The sequence below is a fragment of the Trachypithecus francoisi genome, unplaced genomic scaffold (assembly GCF_009764315.1).
Source record: "Trachypithecus francoisi isolate TF-2019V2 unplaced genomic scaffold, Tfra_2.0 Lachesis_group2, whole genome shotgun sequence".
Classification (NCBI taxonomy): domain Eukaryota; kingdom Metazoa; phylum Chordata; class Mammalia; order Primates; family Cercopithecidae; genus Trachypithecus; species Trachypithecus francoisi.
The window spans coordinates 98,719,865-98,745,763 of record NW_022681465.1 but is presented as its reverse complement, the minus strand read 5'-3'; the positions used below and the strand labels follow the sequence as shown (position 1 = coordinate 98,745,763).

The 25,899-nt window shown below is 39.3% G+C and overlaps 1 protein-coding gene across 7 annotated transcripts in view; it reads right to left on the bottom strand.

The window, feature by feature from the left end:
* Nucleotides 1-25,899, bottom strand: part of MAST4 (microtubule associated serine/threonine kinase family member 4) — a 595,073-nt gene that overhangs the window by 310,976 nt on the left and 258,198 nt on the right. For 4 of the 7 annotated variants that reach the window (XM_033179737.1, XM_033179738.1, XM_033179742.1 and 1 more), the window contains exon 4: nucleotides 12,779-12,853. The exons of the other annotated variants lie outside the window; for them this stretch is intronic. In XM_033179737.1, coding sequence (XP_033035628.1) covers nucleotides 12,779-12,853 — 75 coding nt within the window. The remainder of the gene's footprint in view (nucleotides 1-12,778; nucleotides 12,854-25,899) is intronic. 7 annotated transcript variants of the gene reach the window in all.

Sequence of the window (25,899 nt, the reverse complement as noted above, 5' to 3'; positions counted from 1 at the left end):
AACAAATCCCTTGTGTACTACAGTGATCAAATCTCTAAAGAAATAAACACAAGGCATAAAAATACATGACTACCACACCATAGGTAGGCCTGCAGTTCACATGAAAGATAAATCCAGAAAATAAGGAGTGTTACCACGTCCATGCGTTTACAACAGTGACAGGACAACATAACTGTGCCCTATTTATCAATGGCCAAGGCTTGTCTCTGTACTCTTTTCCCTACTGGCAAATTTCCTAGTCTCCTTGAACAAATTTCCTATTTCTGAGACTTCCACATAGGACGTAAATAAACACAAGAGACCACTGCTCACAACATGAGTGAAGACAGAAAGAAAAGCTAGAAGTGAAAAGTAGGTTTTCAATTTGGCTGATTCCCTCTTACCTCATTCATGGCAGATTCCTCCTCTTCCTGCCAATCCACCGGGGTGAAAGAAACCATGGGCCTCTTCTTTCCGTTGAAGAGTTTGCCAATTTCTGGAATTTACTTTTTCAAGATTTATGTTCTTAGCATTTTTTACGATTTTTTTAAACTATGATTTTTATTACTTACTCAGCTTATTTTGACTGTAGGAGTGAGAGCAGTGGTCCCTGCTTATAGTCTACCTCCTAGGTGGTAAAGGAAATCTCAGAAATAGGAGTTTTTGCTTCTTCTCGTATTGGTAATTTTTCAAGTAGGTGCCAAACATTTTAAATCTCGGTAGAAACTGATGCTGAGGTAAATACTACTTAGTTTCAGAAAAACGTATGCCTCTTCTGCGTCATACACTGTAGTAGGGTGCTGAGTCATTCTGTTCCCTGCTTGAGCTAGGTTTGGATATTGTTATGACCCATGGTCAAGAGAAGACACACAGATACAGAGATAGTCAAGATGCTGGTGCTGTCAGACAGACTAAAAAGTATGCTAAAGGATACAGTGGCAAATGTATGGCAACATAAAGAAGATGTGGGAATTTTTAGCAGAGAGATTGAATTACAAAAACAAAAAAGAAAAATCTAGCCTGAAGAACATATTAGAATGAAATGGGCTCACCCCCAATGAAATGGGCTTACTAACTGGCAGAGTAAAGCACAATAAATGATCAGCAAAGTTAAGTCAAAATAATAGAAATTATCCCAAATGAACTGCCAAGAAAAAAAAAGCACAAACAAAACAAAAATAAAAAGAATGCCTAAGATCTGTGGGACAATATTAAACTTCCTAATATAGATATAAATGGAGTCCCAGGAGAGAAGAGAAAGTGGTTTAAAAGATATATTTAAGTAGATAATGTCCAAGGACGTCCCCAAATTTGATGAAAATCATTAATCCACATACCCTAGAGGCTCAGCAAATCCTAGGCAGAATAAATTCAAGGAAAACCATACTTGGGCACATCAGGGTCAAATCTCTTTTTTCAGGCAGGAAATAGATAAAGGTGTGTGAGGTAATGGAAAGGGAGTATCTATAAAATAAAATTTAAAGAACTCAAAACACATTAACCTGAAATTTGTTAAAACAGGCAACAGAGTTATCAAGACACTGAAACCAGTTACAAAAAGTTATCACTGGCCTCTGAGCACTGGCCAGCAAAACCTAGGCCAGGTTTCTCTTCTCAAGCACTACTAGGAAACAGACTCCTTCCAGAATCCACAGAAGCAGGACAAAACTTGATAAAACTTGCCCGGTTAAATGCTTAATTTTTTTTAAGGTGTTGCTGGTTATGTTTTGACTTGTTTTTGTTGCCTGACGGGTAAGGGGACTTGGGGGCAAATGAAACACAGAAGTCCCTAAAGGTAAAGGGATAATTTCAGTAGTTCTTCGTAAATAGAAGCCAAATTGAGTAACTTGTACTTAACCTCGTCTGTGATCTTTTCACCTTTAAATTTAAAATATTTCCTACACCCTTTCTCCAAACAAATTGCTAATCCCATCTTGGCAAATTTCCTGTTACACAGTCTTTGGCAAGCACAACTCTGATGACTAGGAAAAGTCAACAAATAATAATTCACCAATTTTTTTAAGTCTTTAAAAATAAAAGTCCTCATAAGGATAGGAGAGGTGGGACTGTAACAGTTCGCCTATGCCTACTCAACTTTTGCCAGCTGCAAAACAGGAGAAAAATAACTGCATTCCTGTGTTAGGAAAGAGAAATGGACTAAATATAATTTTCCTCCCAGATGTTTTTGGTCACAATATTCAAGTGGACTTAACATAGAAATTGCAGCAATTGAAATTTTAATAGCCATAGTGAGTATGATCTTCACACGTATTATTTTACCCATGTTCTAAAATTCAATCCCATCCTTTCCTTAAAAACATAGAAAAACCAAAACAGCTGTCATTTTGCTGGATAATAAATTATAATGTTGGGAAGCAGTATCATGAAAAACATAAGATTTTGAAAACAAAAACAAAACTTCAAAACAATAGAAAATTCAAAATAGAATATAAAATTTGCTACAAAGATAGTACAAGGGGATCTTCTGGGGGCTGGTGATGCTGTTTTGTTTTCAACCTTGGTGCTGATTACATGAGTAGAGTCAATTTGTGAAAGTTCATTAATACTTGCACTTTTCTGGATATGTGTTACTCTTACAACAGAAATAAAACAGTGTTCAAGGTCTATGGGAAGGAGTGATTCTTCAAAAGGCAGCTGGTTATACTCACCTTCCAAAAGTCTAAGTACTAAATCTCCAGCACTTAGCACAGTGCTTGGCCACAAAGGGAATGTCAGTATATATTGCATTAGTGGAACTGAGTTTCAAAGATATTTTTTATCTTTGGTATTTTTGGGTGCTTTAATACTATGTTTCTATCACACCTTATACATAGCATCATGGAAAATAAGTGGAATCCACTCTCCTTAGAATTACTTGTATGGGTCTGAGTAGAGAGATGTTAGGCTGAACACAAACGAGATAAGCTCTATTCTCTTCTACTTCTCCTTCTCGTCTTCTACTTCTCCTTCTCCACCTTTTGTTGCAATAAACTTTAGAGGATGGTGAATGTCCTCAAATGGTCCATTGTTAAGGGGAAGCTAGGCAATTCAGGAGGAATCCAGTAGAAGTTGAAAGGGACCAGGGAGCTTTAGCAGCTGGCACAGAATGAAAGGAAGAAACTCTGGGTCAAGGGCTCTGGATTTCTTTATGTTTAAAAAAACCCACTTTTTTTGGAAAGGTTAATATATTACCACAGTCTATAAAGTATAGAGAAGCATTTAGTTTTTAAAAAACTCCTTTCCATCCTAGTCCCCCATTCACCCAATTCCCACATTACTCTCCCAGAGAGAACCACTGTTCTAAGTTTTGTATGAACTTGTCCAGAATTTATGAGCAAATATGTAATATCTGACTACATGAGCCAATGAGTACATAGTCTTATTCCCCTCCTACTTTTACAGCAAATGAAACATATTAAGGCTACTATTTGGCCCTTTGACTTTTCCCTCTGACCAGGAGATCCTTTTATATCAGTGCAAAGCCCTCAGTCTTTTATATAGCTGTATGGTATTCCATAGCACAAAGGAAACATACTTTGTTTATCCACTTAACTACTAAAAGATATTTGGGTTGTTTCCAATCTTTTGGTATTAAAAAGGATGCTATAATAAATAATATTTTCCAGGACTCATTCAGCATGTACACTGGTCTATCGGATGGCTTTACTCCCCAAAGAGGAACTGGTGGGTCAAAGGGTACATGTATTTTGATTAACACTGACAATTTGCCATCTGCAGAAGTTGTTCTAACCTACATTCCTACCAGAATTATCAGAAAGCTATTTCCCAGACCAGTGGCTCATGCCTGTAATCCCAGAACTTTGGAAGGCCAAGGCTGGTGGATCAATTCAGCGCAGGAGTTTGAGACTAGCCTGGGCATCATGGCGAAATCCCATCTCTACAAAAAATACAAAAATTATCTGGGTGTGGTGATGTGCGCCTGTTTTCCTAGCTACTCAGGAGGCTGAGGTGGGAGGATCACCTGAGCCTAGGGAGGTCGAGGCTACAGTGAGTCGTGAGTGATGGCACCACTGCACTCTAGCCTTGGTGACAGAGTGAGACTGTCTCAAAAAACAAAACAAAACAAAGAAAGCAAGCTATTTTCCCAGAAAGTATAGCTGCAAAATACTTTCAGTTTTAGATTTCCAGTTTTAGAAACCAGAAATACTCCCAGTTTTAGATTTTTGCCAAACCAACAGGTAATTAATATATATGTGTGTGTGTATATATGTGTGTGCATATGTGTATATATATTATTTTAAACTTCTATTTATTTTAAACATTATATATATATATCAGTACAATTTTTAATGTGTACTTTTCTTATAAGGGCAGTTGAGAATCATTTCCTATGCATATGAGCCATTTATTCGTATTTGATTTTCTGTGAACTGTTCATTTGTTTCCTTTGCCCATTTTTCAATAGAATTGTGAGGGGTCTGCAGTTCTTGTTAAAGCCAACGGAGACAAAAAAAAAATCCTTGTAAACTGGGCTAGGAACCATAAGGAGAATGCACACTCTTCCATCAGCTTTGCAGCTTTACCTAGGTCCATAGGAGCCAGGGGCCAGAAGAGTGGTATCTAGGACAAAAGATTTCTGTGGTATTTAGGTGTAAAGAACATCACGATTACTTCAGGCTAAAAGAGAAAAAAAGATGGTATAGATGGTATATTGCCTTCCTCTTGAACCCTGAGAAATCTTGCATTGCCTAGCACAGTCTGTGCCCCAGGAAAGAGGCCCAGTCCTTCCTAGGTGTTGGTGGCAACGACTAGGCTATGACGGCAAAGTACAGAGATTAACTGGTCTGAATCCTAGCTTCACCTTTTACTAGCTCTGGGATCTTGTGTGAGTTATTTAACTTCACTGCCCAAAGGTTCTGAATTGTTATGTACAAATTTGCCAGGTAGGTAGAAGATGTGTTACGAGTAGCCCCAAAACACAACATGACACTTTTTCTGGACATAGAATTGACCATTTGAAATATGGGAAAACATTATCCTTTTAGTGTGATACACATTGTCATAGCTTTGTTCTGCAAACTGGCAAATGTGGCCCACAGGAATCGACACTGAACATCTAAGACAGTTGTCCTACAGAGTTAAACGATGACCAGGAGAGAAGAAAATTCATCTATCTGGCCACTGCAAGGTCTTCCTTATGATCCAATCATGATAGGTATTTATCTATTTATTTATGTCTAACTAACGCTTGCAGCTCAAACTGCTTTATCGTTTGATAACAGGAGGCTGCCTTTAAATGCATTGAGAGATTTTTCTGCTTTCCTTCATGAGTCATCCATGCCTCCTGGCCAGTCATAACAAAAGCAACTAACTGTAGTAAAAAAAAAAAAAAAAAAAAAAAAATCAATGAAAAGGTAGAGGGGCTTTTTCTATGCCTTAGGAAGGCCTGATACCGCTAGCAATTTCAGTAAGTTTTACATTTCTATTGTTTTTACTTTTAAAGGCTTATGTTTTTCATGACGTTGTTTTCCAGCATCATAATTTAGTACCTGGTACAAATGACAGACGTTTTTGTTTTCCTTAGTTTTTCAGGGCTGTCCATCTTGTTCTGCGTTGCTTGATCTTGTTCAGTTTGTGGAAATTCATCACACTGTACACTAATGAGTTTATATTATATTTCAATAAGAAGTTTTATATACATGTGCACACACTGAAAGAAAATGGTCAGCCTCCACAGAGAGGAAGCAGTTGCAAATGTGAGGCCCGTGCCAGTGGTACCACCTGTGGAAGGCATTTTTACCTCTCATCTCCACTTTAGTTACATCCATCAGGAGTCAGCAAGGCTTAGTGGTTAAGAACAGGGGCTTAAAGTCAGACTAATTGGGCTTGAATCCCGGCTTCACTTTTACCAGCTGTGTGACCCTGTGCAAGTTACTGAACTTCACCATGCTTCAGTTTCCTCATCTGCAACATGGTGTTAACAGTACCCAAAATCCTCAGGTTGCTGTGCAGATGAAAGTGGTTCACACTTGTGTAAAGCAGCTGGGAGTATGCTGGGCCCAAGTGAGTACTATGTCGGTATTAGCTACTCCATTGCTCCCCATAGTAGTACTTACCTTACAGGTGGCTGCATCCACTTCTCAAGCATTTAAGCCTCCCTTATGTCATATTTCTTTGCCTACCAATTTCTCCTTGTGCAGATCCAAGTGTACAGGAGAGAGTAGGCTGACTCCTCCTACTCCTCAATCACTCATCCGTTTACTTACCTGCATGGCTACTTTCCAGTCCTAGGCCCTTCCCTCCTGCCTCCAAGCAATGTTTCTCTATATCTGATGGATATTCAGCTATTTGCACATGTTCCTATAAAATGTACATTGCATGGTGTGTACTTTTAATTGACTGACATTAAAAGTATGATACTGAAGAATTGATGTTTTAAGCTTGGTTCCACACAGTAATATGTTTTAGGCTCTATCCGCATTGCTGCGTGTTCCCTTGGGCTGTTGCCTCCAATGGCTAAATGGTACTCTGTGACATTCCTCCATTTACCCAACCACCCTCAACTGTCAACGCCCACAAAACCTCTGACTTTCTGTCACAACAATGTTCCAAAAGACACCTGGGTACATGTCCTCACACAAACATGCCCTCTTTAGGATTGAGGCTGCTGGGTCATAGGGCAGACTATGTCTCATTTAACTCAGTACTGGCCGTACTTAGGCCAAAACAGCCTGATCACTCTATGGAATGGCTTCACCAGATCATCTAATGATAACATTCCTAATGAGGTACATGGTGTGACTTCCCCCATTGTACTGATAAGATAGAAGATTTTCCCTTTGCTTCACAGCTGGTATACAGAGTTTGAAAATAGGGCACATGACCTCAGAGCTGCAGTGTCTCCCACCACAGAGGGCCATGACAGGAGCATACCTTCCACCTCATCTCAGCCTGTGTCACATCCCCTATCTCCTGGCCCGACCGATGACTACTGCATGCATTCCCATAATGGACATGCCTAAGTTTATGCTGTTTAAAAAGTCCCATCCCACCTTCCAGACCCACATGGAAAACCACCACTTCAAGGACACCTTCTCTGGCTGCCACTCAGATCTCCTTCCACTCAAAATCAACATTGCACTGATAGTGTTTACCAGGCAATTCATTACTGTCTCTGCTTCATTTATTTATTTTTGCCAGTTAAATGACACTCGAGGGGGTAGGAATTAAATACTGCAATTTATATTCCTCCATGGCTAACACACTGCTGAGAGTACGATAAGCATTTTTTAAAAAAGTATAGTAGAACTGGGGCTAGGCACAGTGGTTCACACCTGTGATCATACCAGCACTTTGGGTGGCCAAGGCAGGAGGATTGCTTGAGTCCCAGAGTTTGAGACCAGCCTGGGCAACATAGCAAGACCCCATTTTTACCAAAATGAAAATAAAAATGTGAGCTGGGTGTGACGGCGTGTACCTGTAGTCCTAGCTACTTGGGAGTCTGAGGCATGAGGATCACCTGAACCCAAGACTTAAGAGACCACACTGAGCTATGACTCTGCTACCGCACTCCAGCCTGAGTGACAAAGTGAGACCCTGTCTCTACAATTACTTTTTAATAAAAAAATAAAAATACATAGAACTGTAAAGACTTTTAATAATGCAGACATTTTACCTCAACAATCATGTGGTCCTAACTGCTTATTTACAAATGAGGGGAAAAAATGATTACCAAATAACTATGGTAACAGTAATCATAACTTAAAAGATTGTTGTAATTTGGTACACATTAAGTGCCTGACCATATGGTAAAAATTGTTTATGCATTATCTCATTTAATCCTCAAAATAACCTGATGAGATTGAGATTATTTTGTTCCCTATTTTTCAGATGCGGAAGCTGTGATTTTCTCAGGGTGATTAAGTAATTGACTCAAAGTCATGGTTAGTAAGTCTCAGAAATGAGATTCATGCTCATTTTAGTTGGGACCAAAGATAATTTATAAATGACTGATGTAAAAACACAAAAAAACTATAAGCTGCCTCAGAATTTTCTTTTTTTTTTTTTTTTTTTTTTTTTTTGAGGCGGAGTCTCGCTCTGTCGCCCGGACTGGAGTGCAGTGGCCAGATCTCAGCTCACTGCAAGCTCCGCCTCCCGGGTTTACGCCATTCTCCTGCCTCAGCCTCCCGAGTAGCTGGGACTACAGGCGCCCGCCACCTCGCCCGGCTAGTTTTTGTATTTTTAGTAGAGACGGGGTTTCACCGTGTTAGCCAGGATGGTCTCGATCTCCTGACCTCGTGATCCGCCCGTCTCGGCCTCCCAAAGTGCTGGGATTACAGGCTTGAGCCACCGCGCCCGGCCCAGAATTTTCTATTAGAAATTTATCATCCCGAAAGGCCTTTATAAAAAGTTTACAAAGTACAACATTTTATGTGACTAAAATACTCCCAGAATAATTATGGCAACCAGTCTTCCAATCCCTTCCTCATCTTTCTATGTCTTTAAATATAGTAACAAGTATTGCACCCTCTGAAAAAGAAGAAATTATTCTTTAACACTTGAAATTCCTAAGACTAGGAAGGTGTTAATTACCATCCAGAAACTCAATGCATAATAAGGCTCAAAAATGTAGATATTTTAAAGCCTATCCCCTTAGTGCTTAAAAATCAACCTATTTTTTTTTTGATGCTACAGACAGAAACACAATTCCTTGATTTTCCATTACCTTTATATTATATCATCTATGCAACTATGAACTCCGGCCAAGACAGCTTCTTGTTCCCTGTGAACAGTGGGTTTCTAAGGTCTCAAAGACACTTATTCTTCAGATAGGTAAAAATGAAAAAAAGGATCAATCCTAAAAGGTTTACAGTAGTGAGAAAAGAAGACCATCTGCTCTGAGATAGCTCTGGGCGGATTTTCCCAGCAGGAAAGCCCAGGTTTTAGAAACCTTGTTATCATTAGAGAAAAGTAAAGAAATTGCTGAGAATTAGGATAAAAGATTTTCAAGTCCTGCAGCAGACAGAAATAATGTATTTTAGAATTATATGCAGGTTTTTGGTAGTTGGATTATCTGTGAATTTGGGTAGTTTGGTTCATTTTTTAAAGAAGGGTAGACTGTTACAACACTTTCGGGTTTTGAAATTGATCAGATGCTATGCCTATCACTATTTGCTCTCACATACTCAAAATCTCATACCATCTTTATGAACCTGTTTATTCTGGATCAGCAAAGCTTCCAGCGTAAAATGACAGCTCATGTAGAATACATCTTCATCATTCTTTTGTGCTGAAATGCCAGGAGATTTGAAAACTAATCCTCTGTACACTCTCGTGTTCTCGTCTGTCCACCAGATCATGTCCCTGATGCTCCCACATCAAATAGATCTTTATTTAACAGGGCCTTTACCAGCTCCACAAATAACTGCTCCATGGTCTTTGAACTACTATTCCTGTTGCCCGTTTTGCTTCATTCTTTGTTCATTTGCTGTATTACAGCACTCATACTGAGGGACAGACAGGTGAGCATATTCTCAAAGTGAAAGGCACTTTAGAAATTCCCAGCAGACAAGCTTAGCCAATCACAGGCACAATACTTATCTTTGTTTTCCCCTAACCCTTTACTCTTATTCAAATAAAACAGATTTAAAAGCTTGTTTTTCTAGATTCAAAGTACAAAAGGCTTTCTAAGACAAAGAAAAAAATCAGGCTAAAAAAAAGCCAACTCCTTGAGTAGAAAAATGAATCCCTTATTTCTGCTCCATATTTTCCCTATAGCTTTAAAGTAATTTCTCTTTTAAAAATTAACTTCCTCTGAAGATACTGAGAGAAGACTGCCTAATAATAATACTATGCAAGGAATAAGGAATGACATTTGTAGAGAGATTTTAGGATTGAGAAATACCAGGCGAAAACCTCAGACTAAATGGTAATATATCTAGTTATAAGTAGCCTTAGTGGAAAAACGCAACAATTCCATATTTGATTAACGGAACATTTCTTATACTCTCCTCACAGATGAGAAAATCTAGAGCAATGGGGCTCAGTGTTAAATGATCACCCAAGTCCACAGAGCTGGTTAATGACAAAGCCTAACATACAATCCAGTCCAGTATATTATTTGCACCATATCATATTGCCATTGTAAAGCTAAACATTTCTATCTGAACACACTTCGACGTAGACTCACAATAAAATCAATGTTCTCAAAAGATTTGGCAGCTGGTTTACCAGTAATTTGTTACTGACCCCCAGAATATAGGAATCGGTAATTTGTAAGAATTCTTTACTACGACTCAGGTTATTGAGTTGAAAATGACATAGTGCAGAATCTAAGCAAAGTGTGCTTATAAAGAAAGGTCACTGGCTATACACATGCACATTTCCATTTGCCATTTACTGTCCAAGTAATGCAACCACACAGCAAACCGTGGCTTCTCCTATGGCCTCCTAATGTTAGAAAACATTTTTAGGCCTTCCTCAAATTTCTAGCACTGCAGTGTTTTGAGGAGGAAAGAATGTAACCTTTTAAACCTATTTGGTAATGTGGCTGAACCAATTCACAAAGCACATTAAGGCAACAGACATCTTCTCTATGGCAGTTTAATGAGTTTCTCTTCAAGTGTGCCCAGAAAAAGAAGCCATGATTCTTGCTCAAAACAAAACAGAACAACAAAAAGACTCTCACCACCAGTAGAAGAAAGTTAGCTAATTTACAGTGTACTATAGAACACACTGCACGATGAGGCACAGTATTTCTGCAAATGCCAAGACAGAAAGAAATGAATACAGGACAAAAGAAAGAGGGGGAACAAAAGCACATGCTGAGCTGAGTCCTTAAAATACCACCAATCAAGAGGTGCACGCTGTGTATAACAGTAGATGTACTTAATGCACCCAGTATTTTAGTGCCTCATTAGCGAAAAATCTTAGGCAGGGTTCAAGAAGGCCCCACTGTACTCTGAGTTGTGCTCTACATTAGCAAAATTCACGTTACATGATGAAACCATATGACTTATTCAAAGCTAGTCTGTTTTTTCCTTCATGTGCCAACAGAACTCCCATGACTTCATCTCGACGCTACTAAGCTACAGCGAGTTGTCTGGGGCTTGGCGGGAAGGGAAGCCCTAGACACTTAATAAATGTGACAAAGAGTTATGACATCTGTAGTCTAGTTTCAAACACTTCAGCATAGGCAATGTAATATATTTATGGATTAAAATTACATCCTGGCCGGGTGTGGTGGCTCACACCTGTCATCCCAGTACTTTGGGAGGCCAAGGCAGGTGGATCACCTGAGGTCAGGAATTCTAGACCAGCCTGGCCAATATGGTGAAACCCCATCTCTACTAAAAATACAAAAATTAGCCGGGCATGGTGGCAGGCACCTGTAGTTCCAGCTACTTGGGAGACTGAGGCAGGAGAATCACTTGAACCCAGGAGGTGAAGGTTGCAGTGAGCCGAAATCACGCCACTGCACTCCAGCCTGGGTGACAGAGTGAGACTCTGACTCAAAAAAAAAAAAACAAAAAAACAAAAAAACAAAACAAAAAAAAAAAACAATTATATCCTATACACAGTCAGTGGTCCTAATCAGAATTGACTTCACCAGGGTGGTAAACTAGCATTATATCAGAGGCATCTGTGTCTTAGTCAACACCACAGATTTTGCTAATTGGCATACTCAAATGGATTTTCATTGGTGAAATCAAAATCAGTGGCTTGCTGCTCACGTGGCAGATGTTTAATAACAGGTTTTCATCAATGAAACTAGTGGTATTTAAGATAAGTGAATTGGCAAAATTTTCCACCCTTGTATGAACAGAGCATGAGAATCTAGGGATGTCTACAGCTTGTACCCTCAGGACATCTGATGTTCAGTTGCTAAATGGCCTTATGTCCAGCAGCTGGGTCAGAGGATGCCCACTCCCTGGTGCCCACTAAAAAGGTGAGAGAATCCTGCCTCTGGAAAGTTGACACGTCGACCTGGAGTGGAACTGTCCAGAAAAATTAGACTGGAGCACTTAAAAAAGCCAGAAAGCTGGAACTTCATTGAGTTTACAGGACAGGCTTCATGAATGCTTCATACCTATTTGCTAATAACTGTTTAATAAAAGTCTGTTACACAGAACTGGCCTGAGACTTAGTTGAGCTGCGTGGGATGAGCAAATCCTCACGCAAAACTTCAGTCACTTTTCTGTGGCTACTGCTATCTATTAAAAAGAACTGGGCATGACCAATTGGCTTAAGACTATTCTCAACATGTACGTAAAATAAATAACTGCTGCCCTGAAGACAACCCATCCCAGCTTGGTAAATTTTCAGGAGCTTTCCAAGCCACTTGTTAAAAATTGCCATTATTGTGAATTAAAAATAACTTAAAGTAAATATCTTATATTGAAAACAAGGGTAATAGATAATTAAAACTGATACACTTCCTATGTAGTTTGCTACGTTTTACGAGGGTTTACGTCACTTGTATTTATACGGTGAAAAAACTACATAATAGTGTTCCACTGGGCCTCTCTTTCCAGCTCTGAGTTCAGTGATGTCACACCGGTACTGGAAACTGGCCAGGGTGGGAGTATCTACACCAGGGAAACCAGCAAATGCTACCATCAGGGATTTACTTTGTTTTCAGGACTGGCTGTTAAACACTTACCAGAATACCACTGATGTGCATAGTCTTGATTTAACAGAGAAGACTTTGACTCCTCTCAATATCCATATTCTGAAACCCTGGAATATAGCAGCATAAATAAAACCCCACACCCTGTTTACCACGGCGGGACCATGCCGCCATGCACACCCGCTGCCCAGGGCAACGGGACACACTCACTTTTGAAGCAGCTGGGTCCACTAGTCTCTGGCGATGTCGGGCTGAGTTGAAATGGCTCTTCGGAGGCTGCCCTTCCTGACAGTGAATGGAAGATGGGGAGTGAACGAGAGGTGGGAAGGGAGAAGGTGGGGTGTGGGATGATGGAGAAATGGTCAGAAAAGGGAGAGGGACAGTGTTTAACGGCACTGTATTTTGTTTTAGCTAAACATCAACAACAAAAACACAAGACACATTCTACCCCACAAAAGCACACGTGATGTGCAAGTTATTTTGTTATAAACAAACTTGTATGTGCATGTGTGTAATAAAGTCACAAACACAACCCAGTATTAAGATATTTCCCATCAGATCTTCATTTTTCTATTATTTGAAAATTGTCTCTATTTCAGAAATACTAAGGGAAACTGAAACATGATTTCTCTGAATATGAAGTCCATCTTCCTGTACTAACAGAAAGTACTGCAGAGCCTGCTTAGGGTTAGAACTGCCACCCATTTAGATATGAACAAAATGATGTGGAAATCACAATCTTCCTCCAAACCATGACAAGTGTCCTGCCTGAGAAGCTCCTCTCTCCGTCATCCTGGCAGAATCCATGGTGTCTGACAGCCACCATAAACTCTGCCCCTAAATGTATATGATATTTTATTGGCTGAAACAGAGATTTAGCATTAAGTTTGTAATTTAAACGTATGTAAAAGAGTAGTCTCTCCTAAGACCGATCCTGTTAAGGCCCTCGTATACATATTGGACATATGGGTCACATGGAAAGGTGTAACACCTTCCTATTATTCATTCCATGCCAAACACACATAAAACCCAAGGTACTACATTTAAAAGGGAAGTCTGGAATGGGACCTCATTAATGGTATAGAGTTTTACTTCTCCATCTCTCAGAGCTGGACAACAGTGAACAAGAACTTAAGAAGCAAGTACTACCCACTGTGAGCATGAACTCCAGGGAAAGGGAGATGAAAGCAACCAGGAGATGGTCTCACAAAATCCCTGGGTTTAAAGGCCCCATGCAAGTGACAGCCAACACCAGCAGTGAAATGCCCCTCATATGAGGGCTAGCATTTGCTCAGCTCTCTTCACAGAGGAGGGTGAAAAGACCTCCTTAGATCAAAATGCAATTTCTATATTACAATACTTAAGTATTCTTTTCCTTCTTCTTCTAGGAGTAACAGCTCTATTACTTTTAAGACTTGTATCAATCACACCCACTTGAGTTGCCAACAATCACTGCTTCGGCATTCACAGTATAATGCTTACCTTTCAAAAAGGAAACGTTCTAAGTAGCAGATTGCCAGTCAGGATTATGTTTTTCCTAGTAACCGCCCTGCCAACATGCATTCTTTCTCTACCCTCTCTGGGAAAAAAATGCAAGGAAACAGTCTTGAAACTCGGCTGACCTAGAAAATGTACCAAAGCTTTAAGAACAGAGAATCTATCCATTGACTTACTGACTATTGGACATAACAAAACCAAGCAAAAACCCAAGCATGTCTTCCCATGTCCATAGAATCAAGAGTTTTCACATGAGAAATACAGTGTTTGAAAAAAAAAGCATTGTGGATTATTTATTTAGTTTGATGTGAAAGTGCTCCTTTCAACTTAATGGTTTATCAGAAGGTGGTTTTAAAGCTTTTTTCCCCCTAAAAGTTATCAAATGTAAAAAAAAATTATCCTCATTAATCTATCTGAATAACCACCCTTATTAACCTTCCCTATGCAATGATTACAACTGATTTAAGAGTTCCAAAGCACAGTGCCAGGCTCCCACTCATCGGGAAAAAATTAACCTCAGCATTAAATACACAATTACAGTCAATGCGCAAATTAACTAAATCCTGGTCCTGTGGTTTATTGCTCTTCTTCTGACTCCAAGGTGAAAATGTTATTTTATTTTTTAATTAGCTAATTGTGCTATGAACTCGGCAGGGGGCAGATGTTGATATTAAACCCAGGATCTGAATCTTAAACTCCCAGTAGGTGGGAGACTAGTTTAAAGAGAGCAAGCTCATCCTTCAAGGGTTAGGTTTTTGAAACCTGGTGTCCGTTTTATCTAATTTATTTTCAAGTACAATAAATTTGTAACAATAGTCTGCTCGCAATGCACAAATAGGGATATGAAATAATCAATGTATTTACGCAGAGATTCCAGTAATACATCTTCATAGAAACAAGGAAGAGCCTGGAGGATTAAAGTCATTTAATACATTACATATAGAGTGAAAATAAAGGAACTGTAAACAGCTCACCACAAGTTTTTCTCCATGTGACTCATACCTTAAACTAACCTTAATTTTCAATGAACTAGTCACTTGGTATTCTATTGCTAAAAAAAAAAAAAAAAAAAAAAAAAAAAAAAAGTTTGTGATGGTTATGTGTATGCATATATATATATAGAGAGAGAGTGAGTTAGTTAGTTTGGTGACACTGAGACTTTGTGGAAAGGTGCATATAGTTAGATCCATGATGGTAACCTTTGAGAACAATTTAATTCCTTAGAAGCTGAACATGCCTGCTTCTTCACTTTAGGGAGATCCTACCTGAAAATATTTTTCTTTCCCTATTCCCAGTCTTGCTACCTACCAGATCCTATGACACATCCAAGAAAGGTACAAATTCTAAACCTTTGAGCTTAGTCATTTAAGTACAGCTGTATCAGTTCAATTATGTAATACTTTATACATTTTTGAAAAAGCAAACAGGGCTCTCATAAGTGATATCACAGGGAACTGATGATCCTATATAACAGATTTGTTCACATAGCTTTCCGTGTTCAGGAGAACATTAAATTATGTCACGCAACACTAAAGGCAAAATCTGTGACTTCATTTTCCCAAATTCTAAGAATCCGTTTCTCTTTCTAAATGACAGCCTTCAGACTCTGGTACTGTCATTCCAGACTGAGATATCAGTCTCCTGCTATCACTTACCTCCTGGTTAATGCCATCAACATCAGCAAAATAACAAATTTGACCTGGGCAAGCCCCACAGGGCTCTAAACTGAATGGCTTATTTGCATATGCCAATAGGGCTCTTCACTGTAAGGGGAGCTGGCTGAGGAAGGGGTGGATTCTTCACCATTAGTTTTGTGGAAAGGGAAGCACATTCTATCGCTTAGGTGAACCCAACCAAAATCATTTTGCTGGGATAACTATCATTAATAAAAGAAGCAACCCTCAGTTATGTAAATAAACTCTTAGAGAGTAATAAAAGAAGAGTTGACATGTGCATAATGAAGAAACTTAATGAGACATATTTCATCTCTATGCTAAATGCTTTCACCAAGCCTTCTCCTATTAAGTCATTTTAGAAATTATAAATATTCCTTAATACTACACATCATACTTTTTAAATAAATTATTGTTCCCCTAACATTACAGATCTGATAGCTTAGTACTTTAGCTTAATTTGCATCATGTAAACATATTTACAAGAATGCTCTATGGAAAACAATGTATCAGGCATGAAATAACGGGTGCCCAGTGAATTTAGTTGCTAACATCAGACAATTTATAAAAGCCTAATTCTTTAAATCAGGTATAAGTTATTCACATCAAAATGAGAGGCATAAGGAAAATTTAAAACTAAGTATATCTATAATTTTAGCACTAGTTCCACTAAAAAAAAAAATCTGTCATTAGGCACTTCTAGCCTAGAAAACCAGAAAATCATATATTGGAGCACACAAGTATTTGAAGGCCCACCAGCCTGCTTCTTAAAAGTCCATTCAAAAGATTCGTTCAGATTAGCTGGGCATAGTGGCTCACGCCTGTAACCCTAGCACTTTGGAAGGCTGAAGTGGGGGGATCTCTTTAACTTAGGAGTTTGAGACCAGCCTGGGCAACATGAGAAGACCTACTTTAAAAATATATATATAGCCTGTCATGGTAACCCACGCCTATAGTCCTGGCTACTCGAGAGGCTGAGATAGGAGAATCACTTGGGCCCAAGAATTCAAGGCTGCAGTGAGCCGTGATCACGAACTGCACTCCAGCCTGGATGATGGGGTGAGACCCTGGCTCAAAAGAAAAAACAAAAACAAACAAAAAAAAAAAGGGTTTTAATTCTGAAAAGAATCACATGCATTTTCAGAGAAGAATAAATTTATCTACTCACCTCTGAGATAGTTCATATCTCACCCCCAACCAAAGCTCTTACTAAACACTATACTGAAACGTAACAAAGCTATTACAAATAGGCACTATTAAAGGGGTCCCTGAACATAAGTAAAGCCATATAGGATTATGCAAAGTCAAAAATATTCCATGAAAATAAATCAATTGACAGAATCTGTAAGACAGGGAGATTTAACCATTATCAAGCATATCAAAATAGGGATCAGAAACCCAAATGAACATCAAAGAAATGTGCCGTTTAGAAGTAGAGCACATTTTCAATTATGACATCATAGGCTTCTAAAAACCCATAAAACTAATCACAATTTATGAAACTTCTATTATTAATAACCTTGTAAGGAGAAGAGATCATTTTCCTTCATCTCCAGAAAAGTCCAGTTAAACCCAGACTTTTCCAATTAGTTTGAGAAGTGAGTCACCAAAATGGGATACCACCATCATGCAGACCCGAAGACAGCAGCTACTTATTTTTCACCGTAACGTTCATATTTTACATCAGGAAACAATACTTGCCAATACTTTTGGCAGCAATTACCAGCAATGTACTCTACTTCCTGATTTCTTTTTTTTTTTTGAGATGGAGTTTCACTCTGTCACCTAGGCGGGAGTGCAGTGGTGCGATCTAGGCTCATTGCAACCTCCACCCCCAGGGTTCATGCGATTCTCCGGCCTCGGTCTCCCAAACAGCTGGGATTACAGGCATGCACCACCACGCCCGGTTAATTTTCTTATTTTTAGTAAAGATGGGGTTTCACCACATTGGCCAGGCCAGTCTTGAGCTCCTGACCTCAAGTGATCCACCCGCCTCGGCCTCCCAAAGGGCTGGGATTACAAGTGTGAGCCACTGCGCCCGGCCTGTTTCCAGATTTTTCAAACAAATGCTCGTCTTTACTTACTGAATTGATGATGTGACTTGTAGTTAAAAACAGCCCTAAGAAAGTGGTTTTTAGACTGTGATGAGATAGGGCTAGAAAACTCATCATTATAAATGCTTTAAGTTGTGTCCCAAACTTTCAATCATTGATTAATTTTTCCCATATCCATGCAGCACTACAAGTACTATTACATATAGTTCATGTGCTATTTTCTTAACAGTTTTATTTAAATAGATGACTTGTTAAAAAAACTTAAATACTTCCATTTTAATGATGGCCTATGTAATGATATCTTGAAAATGTGTCTTTGTAATATGCATTTTTCCTTATACATATTTAAAAATATTAAATGCTAAATTAAAACTATTTGTGTATTGACTAGTGTAATCCTGTGTGCAACCAGTGGTGCCCACCCTACCTCTGAAAAACCAGTTCTAAAGCATGGCCCTCAGTGGCAATGAGTGGTCCAAGCTTTATAGTTTCAGAGGTAGCAATGGTAGAGTGTGATGGTCACCATAGCTGGCATGTATGACTCTGTCACATCTCCTTGACATCTCCAACTATCTGAGATGTCAAACAGGGATTGCAAAGTTTACATGTCCCTTGCCAATTCTTGACCTTTGCCCATCAAATCCACCTTCCTCAGTGTTTGTCATCTCCAGCAAAGAGAACTACCATCTACCCAGTGGCTCTAATGACTCAGGGGTCAACACTACTGTCTCACCCTTGATCTCAGTTTCTCTCTCCTGTTCTCTCTCATGAGCCAAACAACTAGCACTGCTCCTATGTCTAATGCCTCAGCAAATCCTACTGGTTTTAACTTCATAATATATTACTAATTCAGCCCTTTCTTACTTCTACTGTCCTCAACCTCATCTAAGCCATCTGCGTCAGTTTGCTAGGGCTGCTGTAACACAGTACCATAAACTGGGTAGCTTCAACAACAGAAACTGTCTTACAGCTCTGGAGGCCAGAAGTCTAACATGAAGATGTTGGCAGGGTTGGTTCTTCTGTTGGCTGAGGGAAGAAACTGTTCCAAGCCTCATTTTGGCCTCTAGATGGCTGTCTTCTCCTTGTGTCTTCATCCCACCAGCAGTATTGGGGGTTATACAGAATTCCATGTATTTTCGGGGGGACACAATTCAACCCACAACGCCATCTGAGTCATGGAGACTCCAGCAATAGCCTCATCTCTCTCTTCTGTTACTTTTGCTCTCTGTATTCCACCAAGGGCAGATGCCGTAATATGCAAAGATACTCTCATAAGACAACCCACGTCACTTTCCTCCCAAACCTCCCCTGCCCTTCCCTCTACTCTCTGGGTCCAGCCTGGCGGCCTGTCTGGACTCCTATGGCTCACCGGCTCCCAGCTCTTACTTCACTGTAGCCACACTGGTCTTTGTGCTGTTCCCAGAGCCCTCCCAGCACATTCTCAACTCAGGATCTCTGGGATTCCCTTCACTGGAAAACATTCCCTTAAGTATTTGGCAAAGAATGCCCATGCTTCATTCAGGAATGCTCAAATGTCCCCTCCTCTAAAAGAGGGATGCACCCATCACTCCTTTTCTCCATCTTCCTTTACACCATAACATTTATTATCACCTGACGTAATACTGTATACGTATGTGTTTGTCTTTCTGTAAGCTCCACAAAGCCAGGAACTTTGTCTCATCTGTTCTCTACCTGGCACTTAGTAGGTGTTCAATAAATACTTATTAAACCAATCAGTGGAGCAAGAGTGTATGTGTGTGTGGGATGCACAGTTACCCATCATCAGCTCAATCGTACTCAGTGTTTCAGTCAGGATTCCTGCAAAACATAGATCGAACTCTCACATTGGGTGGCTTGAGAAGAATTTGATGAAGGGATTACTTACAAAGGAGTGGGGCTCTTTTTCCACCCCTAGGCCTGAAGAGGAAAAGGGAGGAAGCTGCTTCCAGAATTTAAAAGAGAAGAGGTCACCTGACAGGTGTCCTTCCTTTTTCAGTAAAGCATTCAGCCATCCAATGCTAAAGTCACCAGCAGGGAGCCAGGGAGCAATGATTTCGATCACATTCTCTTATTCTACCTCCTTCTAGTCTCCTGTCTCCTGCCAGGACTCCCCATGGGGCTGAACCCAACCAGACACCAGAGGGCTGACGTGTGGCAGCTGAGGAGGTGGGAGAAAGAAAAAGGAAGAAGGAAGGGTACAGAGGGAAGAAAAGAAAGCATGAGAAATGGGGAGAGGAAAAGAAAAAGGGAAAGAGGTACGGGTGGGAGGAGAAAGAGAGAAACAAGGAGGAGGGAGATATGGGGAAAGGTGCAAAGCGATCTGGAGGTCAGACCGAAGCCAGAAGGCACCCGCACAACCACTGGGCCAACGGCAGCTACAACCACAGTGACTCCTTCCCTTGTTCCTTCTCTGCCCAGTCCCAGTTTCTTAAAGAGCAAGTGTTTTTCACCTTCAAAAATGTGCTATTTTAGAAACAAACACTGTGGACGTGCCTATGTGTCTGATGGGAGGAGAGGCAAACACTTTGAGCAGGGAAGCTGCACAGTAGATTTTTTCCTCTGGCTCTCACTTTCCAGAAATGCTGAAGGGGTGAACTAGATATTATCTGTGAAGCCCACATATCTAATCACTGGGATTTTTCTTTTGTCAAGGTTTCACATTACTGTAATTTTTGTAGGTCTGCAGTCTCAAGTCAAAAGAAAACCCTGGGATTGGATTCCTGATGCCATTCTTACTCTGAATTCAAATTTATTTCCCAACCCTGTTATACTTCAATTTACCTTTTAAAGTTATTCAACATTAGGAAGTAGAAAAGCCATTCTGTACAGAATCCACTCAGATTCCATGGAGAAGGAAGTTCTCTGAGGGACAGTGGGAAGAGAAACTGATGCAATTCTCCCCCTGGCCACAAACTGGTGGTATATACAGGGCCAAGTCACTCAGCCTTCCTGGACCTCAGCATCCATATCGGTAATTAGGCGCGGGGATCTGAAGTCTGAAACTCCAAGACCCTGCCTGAAAGCTAGTTCAATTTTACAAAGATCAAAAATATCTAAGATACTCTGTTTTATAGATGAGTAAATTCAATTATTGGGCTCATGTCATAGTTCAAGTTTCTTGTAGCCTTGATAATATGTGTGTTTTGGAAATCATGGCATTGACAAACTATTTAGAAAACGTTTACCTTGACTGCTGTTCACAGAGAAATGTGTGGGTCTTAGACTATATTACATCCATCGGTCAACGATCTTTTGTTAGAGCATTTTGAAACATTACATATTGATTCAAATTAATGAATTTTATGTCAAAGATCAGTTAACATATTTTACCATAGACAATAAGTTTATGGATGTAATTACTGACTGGAGCTCCAAAAACACAGCACAATTATACTGCAGCACATATGTCAGCCCACTATGTCCCTTCAGTTTAGAAAAAAATCTAATGATATCACATGGCACACATTTTTTAATGAGTGAAATTACAAGATACCTAAATTAAGAGAACCAATTTTCCACAGGGAAATGTGGGGTGGGGGGAAATCTAAAGATAAACCAGTTTTCTGAAGGCAAAATAAAATTTTCAACATAGCTGTAAGTTGTACCCAAAGCAAATTATTGCCAGGAAGTAATATGGCTCTGAAAATTGGACTTCATTGGTGTTTAAATTAAGCAGGGGATGTGCTGTACTCCTCAAAGCTGTTTTGACTTGTTTCATTTGTCCTAGCAGGCATGAAGAGAATGCCCAGGGTCCCAGGAAAGGAGAAGCAGCCTGGCTTTGCAGATTGGGGTACGATAGCATTTATCGCAACTCTCTCTCTTCTGGCAGTTTCTTACCACACAGATTCCTATGTGAAACAGATGAAGAACCCACATACACACTAATCATCATTACAATACTGAACACCTAATAGAACAGTGTTAATCTATAACACAACAATAATCACATCTTCTACCAGGGGTGTAATCACTATAAATTCTAGGGTGGGGTATATGGATGAAAGGTCATCTTATCCCTCCCTCTTATTAATAAAAGCCCCGAGGCTCAGAAGACATGAACTCTGCATATTTCAAATAAATGAAAATGAAATCATCCTCATTCATGTTTAGGTCACACTGCCATAATGTCATTCTGCACTCTTTAACACCTACTTTTAACAGGAGAATGTAAAACACAGCATTTTGGCTCCCCACAGTGGTTTACTACTAGGCTTTGCCCTGTCGGGTTCACACAGCATGTGTGGAAGGCACTCTATCATAGTGAAAAAGGTCTAAATGATCCAGAGATGTTTATATTCTGGCCCTACATGCCTAGCAGAGCCTCAGCTTCCCCATCTGTAAAATGGGGATAACAGCTACCTCCACAGGGCTGTGAGATACATTATGCCTATGCCATATTCAGCACGTCCCTGGCATGAGTAAACACTTAATAAATGTTGGTTATTAGTGGCACAGAGAAGGCTCTCAGCACCTGCTGATTTCTATCACCTCTAACACTGACCCAATTCACTTCCAGTTATAAACTCCACATAATTGATTTCATGGGGATTTTGAGCATTTTTTACATTTTTGAATGAAAGCACTAGAACCTAGAGAGGGGCTTCAGGTCCCCATGAGCTCCAGACTTTGTAGGACCATTGATATCTCAGATCCCCTGTCTTCACCTAAATAAATCACATGTAGCAGATGGATGTAATAGGTGCCTCCAGTTACTGTGACCCAATTATAAGGCAAATCCTGAGCAAAACTCTTTGAAAATAACTGAGCAGTGACTCCAGACTAGGAGCAGATGGCCACGTAGCTGGCCTTCCTAGCACCAGACTCAGGCACTGCATTTTGTTGCCCACCAGCCAGGGATCTCCACTGCATCATGAAAGTGCCGCCGCCATCCACAGGGCCTTTCCTATGCTGTCAGCACACTTCCACCCTGATTGTCCCAGACGCCTAGTGGCATGCAAAGTAGGAAGGAAGCATGCTAAACAATCAATGAACACACTTGTTTTTTGGGCTTTTTTTTCCTTTTTTTTTTTTTTTTTTTTTAAGTTTGAGGCTGGGAAGAGGTGGGAGGGAAGTGCTGAGGCATGGGGAATAGAATAAGGGCAGATGACAGAAAGATAGAAGCACAGGAAATGTTTGGAAGGAAAAACAAGAAAGGCTGCTGACGAAAAATACTCCAGAAAAAAAAAAACTAAAAAGGTGATCTTTGCCAAGAAAAATGTGCTAATCTTATGCAGCTGAAAGATATTTAAAGAAACATTGTAAGATTTCTGTCTTTAACTCCTTAATTCTTAATCCTGAAGTACTCCCAAAGGAATAAGGAGCATTCCATGACCTACAGCTGTGAGCACCACTTCTCATAATTGTGAACCTCTGTTATGGGCAAAAATCAAATGCCAGGATAGCATTTTTTATTGCTTCAATAAAATGGCAAGGCAATAATTTGCTCTCTAAAAGAGCAAATATCCTTGTGGATCTATGATTTTTCAGATAATTAGCAGTTACATATAGCAGTTCCTATGTGTTACACTCTGTTGTGTATTATACGTATCAACTACTGTATTCTTTATAACAGCCCTAGGAAATGCTTTTTTTAGCCCATTTTACAGATGAGAAAATAAATGTGTAAAAGGTTTAAAAATGTGTCTGAGGTCACAGAGCTGGTAAGTGGAGCTGGAATTCAAATCTAATTTGGCCAGGGTCTGTGCTCTTAACCACTACCCCAAAGAGCCTCTCCTTAGTCCTAACTGATTAATAAAATACATCAAATCATTTCCTTAAGGTGGTACTGAGTTATCAGTTTGACTTTTTAAGTTCAGTGACCTTAAGTATGCTGAGATGTTTTGGAGACTTCCAAATACCTACTTCAACCAAAATCTATTGCTCTATTAAAAGCCCAATTCTAAAAGAGCCATAAACAATATGACCTACAGTCTCAGGCATGCCTCCCTAACTTTTAGGATGATGGGCCCTTAGACAGCACGGCACTCTCTTCTGCCATCACTGCTGTCACTCACACTCTGAGGATGTGAGATGCTCACAGACTGTACTGTCTTCATTAAGTTATTCTTCCTCTTGTATTTAAATCACTCATCTCATGTGACACTGCACTCAGTGACAAGCCTTCACCCAGCTTCCTCAAAACCAGGGACTGCATTTAATTCATTCCTCAGTGTCACTGCTTTCTAACTATCTTTGAATTTGATAAAAATAGGTGGTAAGATATAGATGCCCCTTAAACTGCTACATAGTTTAAAGATGTCAATGAATTGAAGAGTTAGTCAAAAGAAAACTCTCCAATCCAGTCCTGTTGGTGGTGGAACAAGGAGGGTTTATGGGAAAGGTAACAGGTTTAAGGCAATGGGGAGGCAAGGAAGGACAGGGGTGATGGGATTGGAGAGAGAACCAATGAAGACACTGACCTGCGTCTTAAATAAAAGTACTAACACCAACAAAAACTTCAGTATTTTAACACTTAAATATAGTATAGTATGAAGGAATGTCAAAACACCAAAAAGGTAGAATGGAAATTACCAACAGAGAGGACAGAATAAGAAATCTTAATGTATGCCTAACAGATTACAGGAAGGAAGATTAGAGTCAAGAAAAAGAGGCAGTATTTAATTCTCATGCTGCACAACAAAATAAGAAGCGTTATAATATTGCTGTGATTTATCAAGATACTAAAAGTCCTCACTAATGCAATAATAGAAGAAAAATTAAGAAGCAAATAATCAGAAAGCTATTCTATTTGCAGTTGATAGAATGTCTCTACTAAAATATGAGATTCTATTAATATATGTATTTTTTTATTAAAAGAGCTCAGAGATTTTAGATACGAGATCAACAAACAATAAATACTATTTACATACACTAGTAATAACCAATTAGAAAACATTAAAAAATGATATAATTCACAATAGCAATAAAAATCATAAGGCATCTAGAGATATATCTATCAAAAAGGATGAAGAACATCTATAATAGTGAAAAGTGTAAAACAGCCTAATAGGCACAAATGAATACAGAATTAACAGAAACATATACCAAATACATAGAAGGAAAGGCTCAAATACTCCCCAAACTAATTTCAAGAGCCACCATAATTCTAACCAAAATTATAAGTAGATTTGTTTTGGTGAAATTAAACAATTTTAAAAATTTACTTAAAAGCATAAATAGCCAAAAATATCTAAATCAATTCTAAATAAAAGAAGAACAAAAATAAGAGATGTGCCCTACAAAAGTCAAGATTGATTACAAAACTGCAGTTGTTAAATCATGTGGGATTCACTTATGAATAAATAGATTGGGGCAACTAGAGAACTGAAAAACAGACCCTAACACCAATGTGAATGTAGTATAAACTGTAGGTGGTGAAACAAACAAGAAAAAAAGACACACTAAGTAAACGATACGCCAAAGATTCCCTCTCTGCCTGGAAAAATAAATTTGATCCATACCTCATACCATACTCAAAACAAAAATCAGATGAATTAAAAACAATGTCAAAACACAACTTTAAAATTTTAGGAAAAAAAGGCTGGGCGTGGTGGCTCACACCTGTAATCCCAGCACACTGGGAGGCTGAGGTGGGAGGATCACTTGAGCCCAGGAGTTTGAGACCAGCCTGGCCATCTATCTTTAGCTGAGATGGTAAAATCTGTCTCTACTAAAAATACAAACTACAAAAGTATTTACAATATGTAAAAAATATAAAAATTAGCCAGGCATGGTGGCATGCACCTGCAGTTCCAGCTACTTATGAGGCTGAAGCAGAAGAATCAGTTGAACCCAGGAGGCGGAGGTTGTAGTGAGCTGAGACTGTACCATTGCCCTCCAGCCTGAGTGAGAGAGTGAGACTCTATCTCAAAAAATTAAAAAAGTGAAAAAATAAATTTAGAAAAAAAGATATTTTATGACCTGTAAATAGGAAAATATTTCTTAAATAGGTAAAGTAAAACTCATAAAAAAGGACTGGCAAATTGAACTGCATTAAAATTCGATCCTCTACATGACAAATGACACCATAAGTAAATTTTAAAGAAAATAGCAGACTGAAATAAGATATTTCTAATATCTAAAATATATATGTTAATAGAAAAAGGGA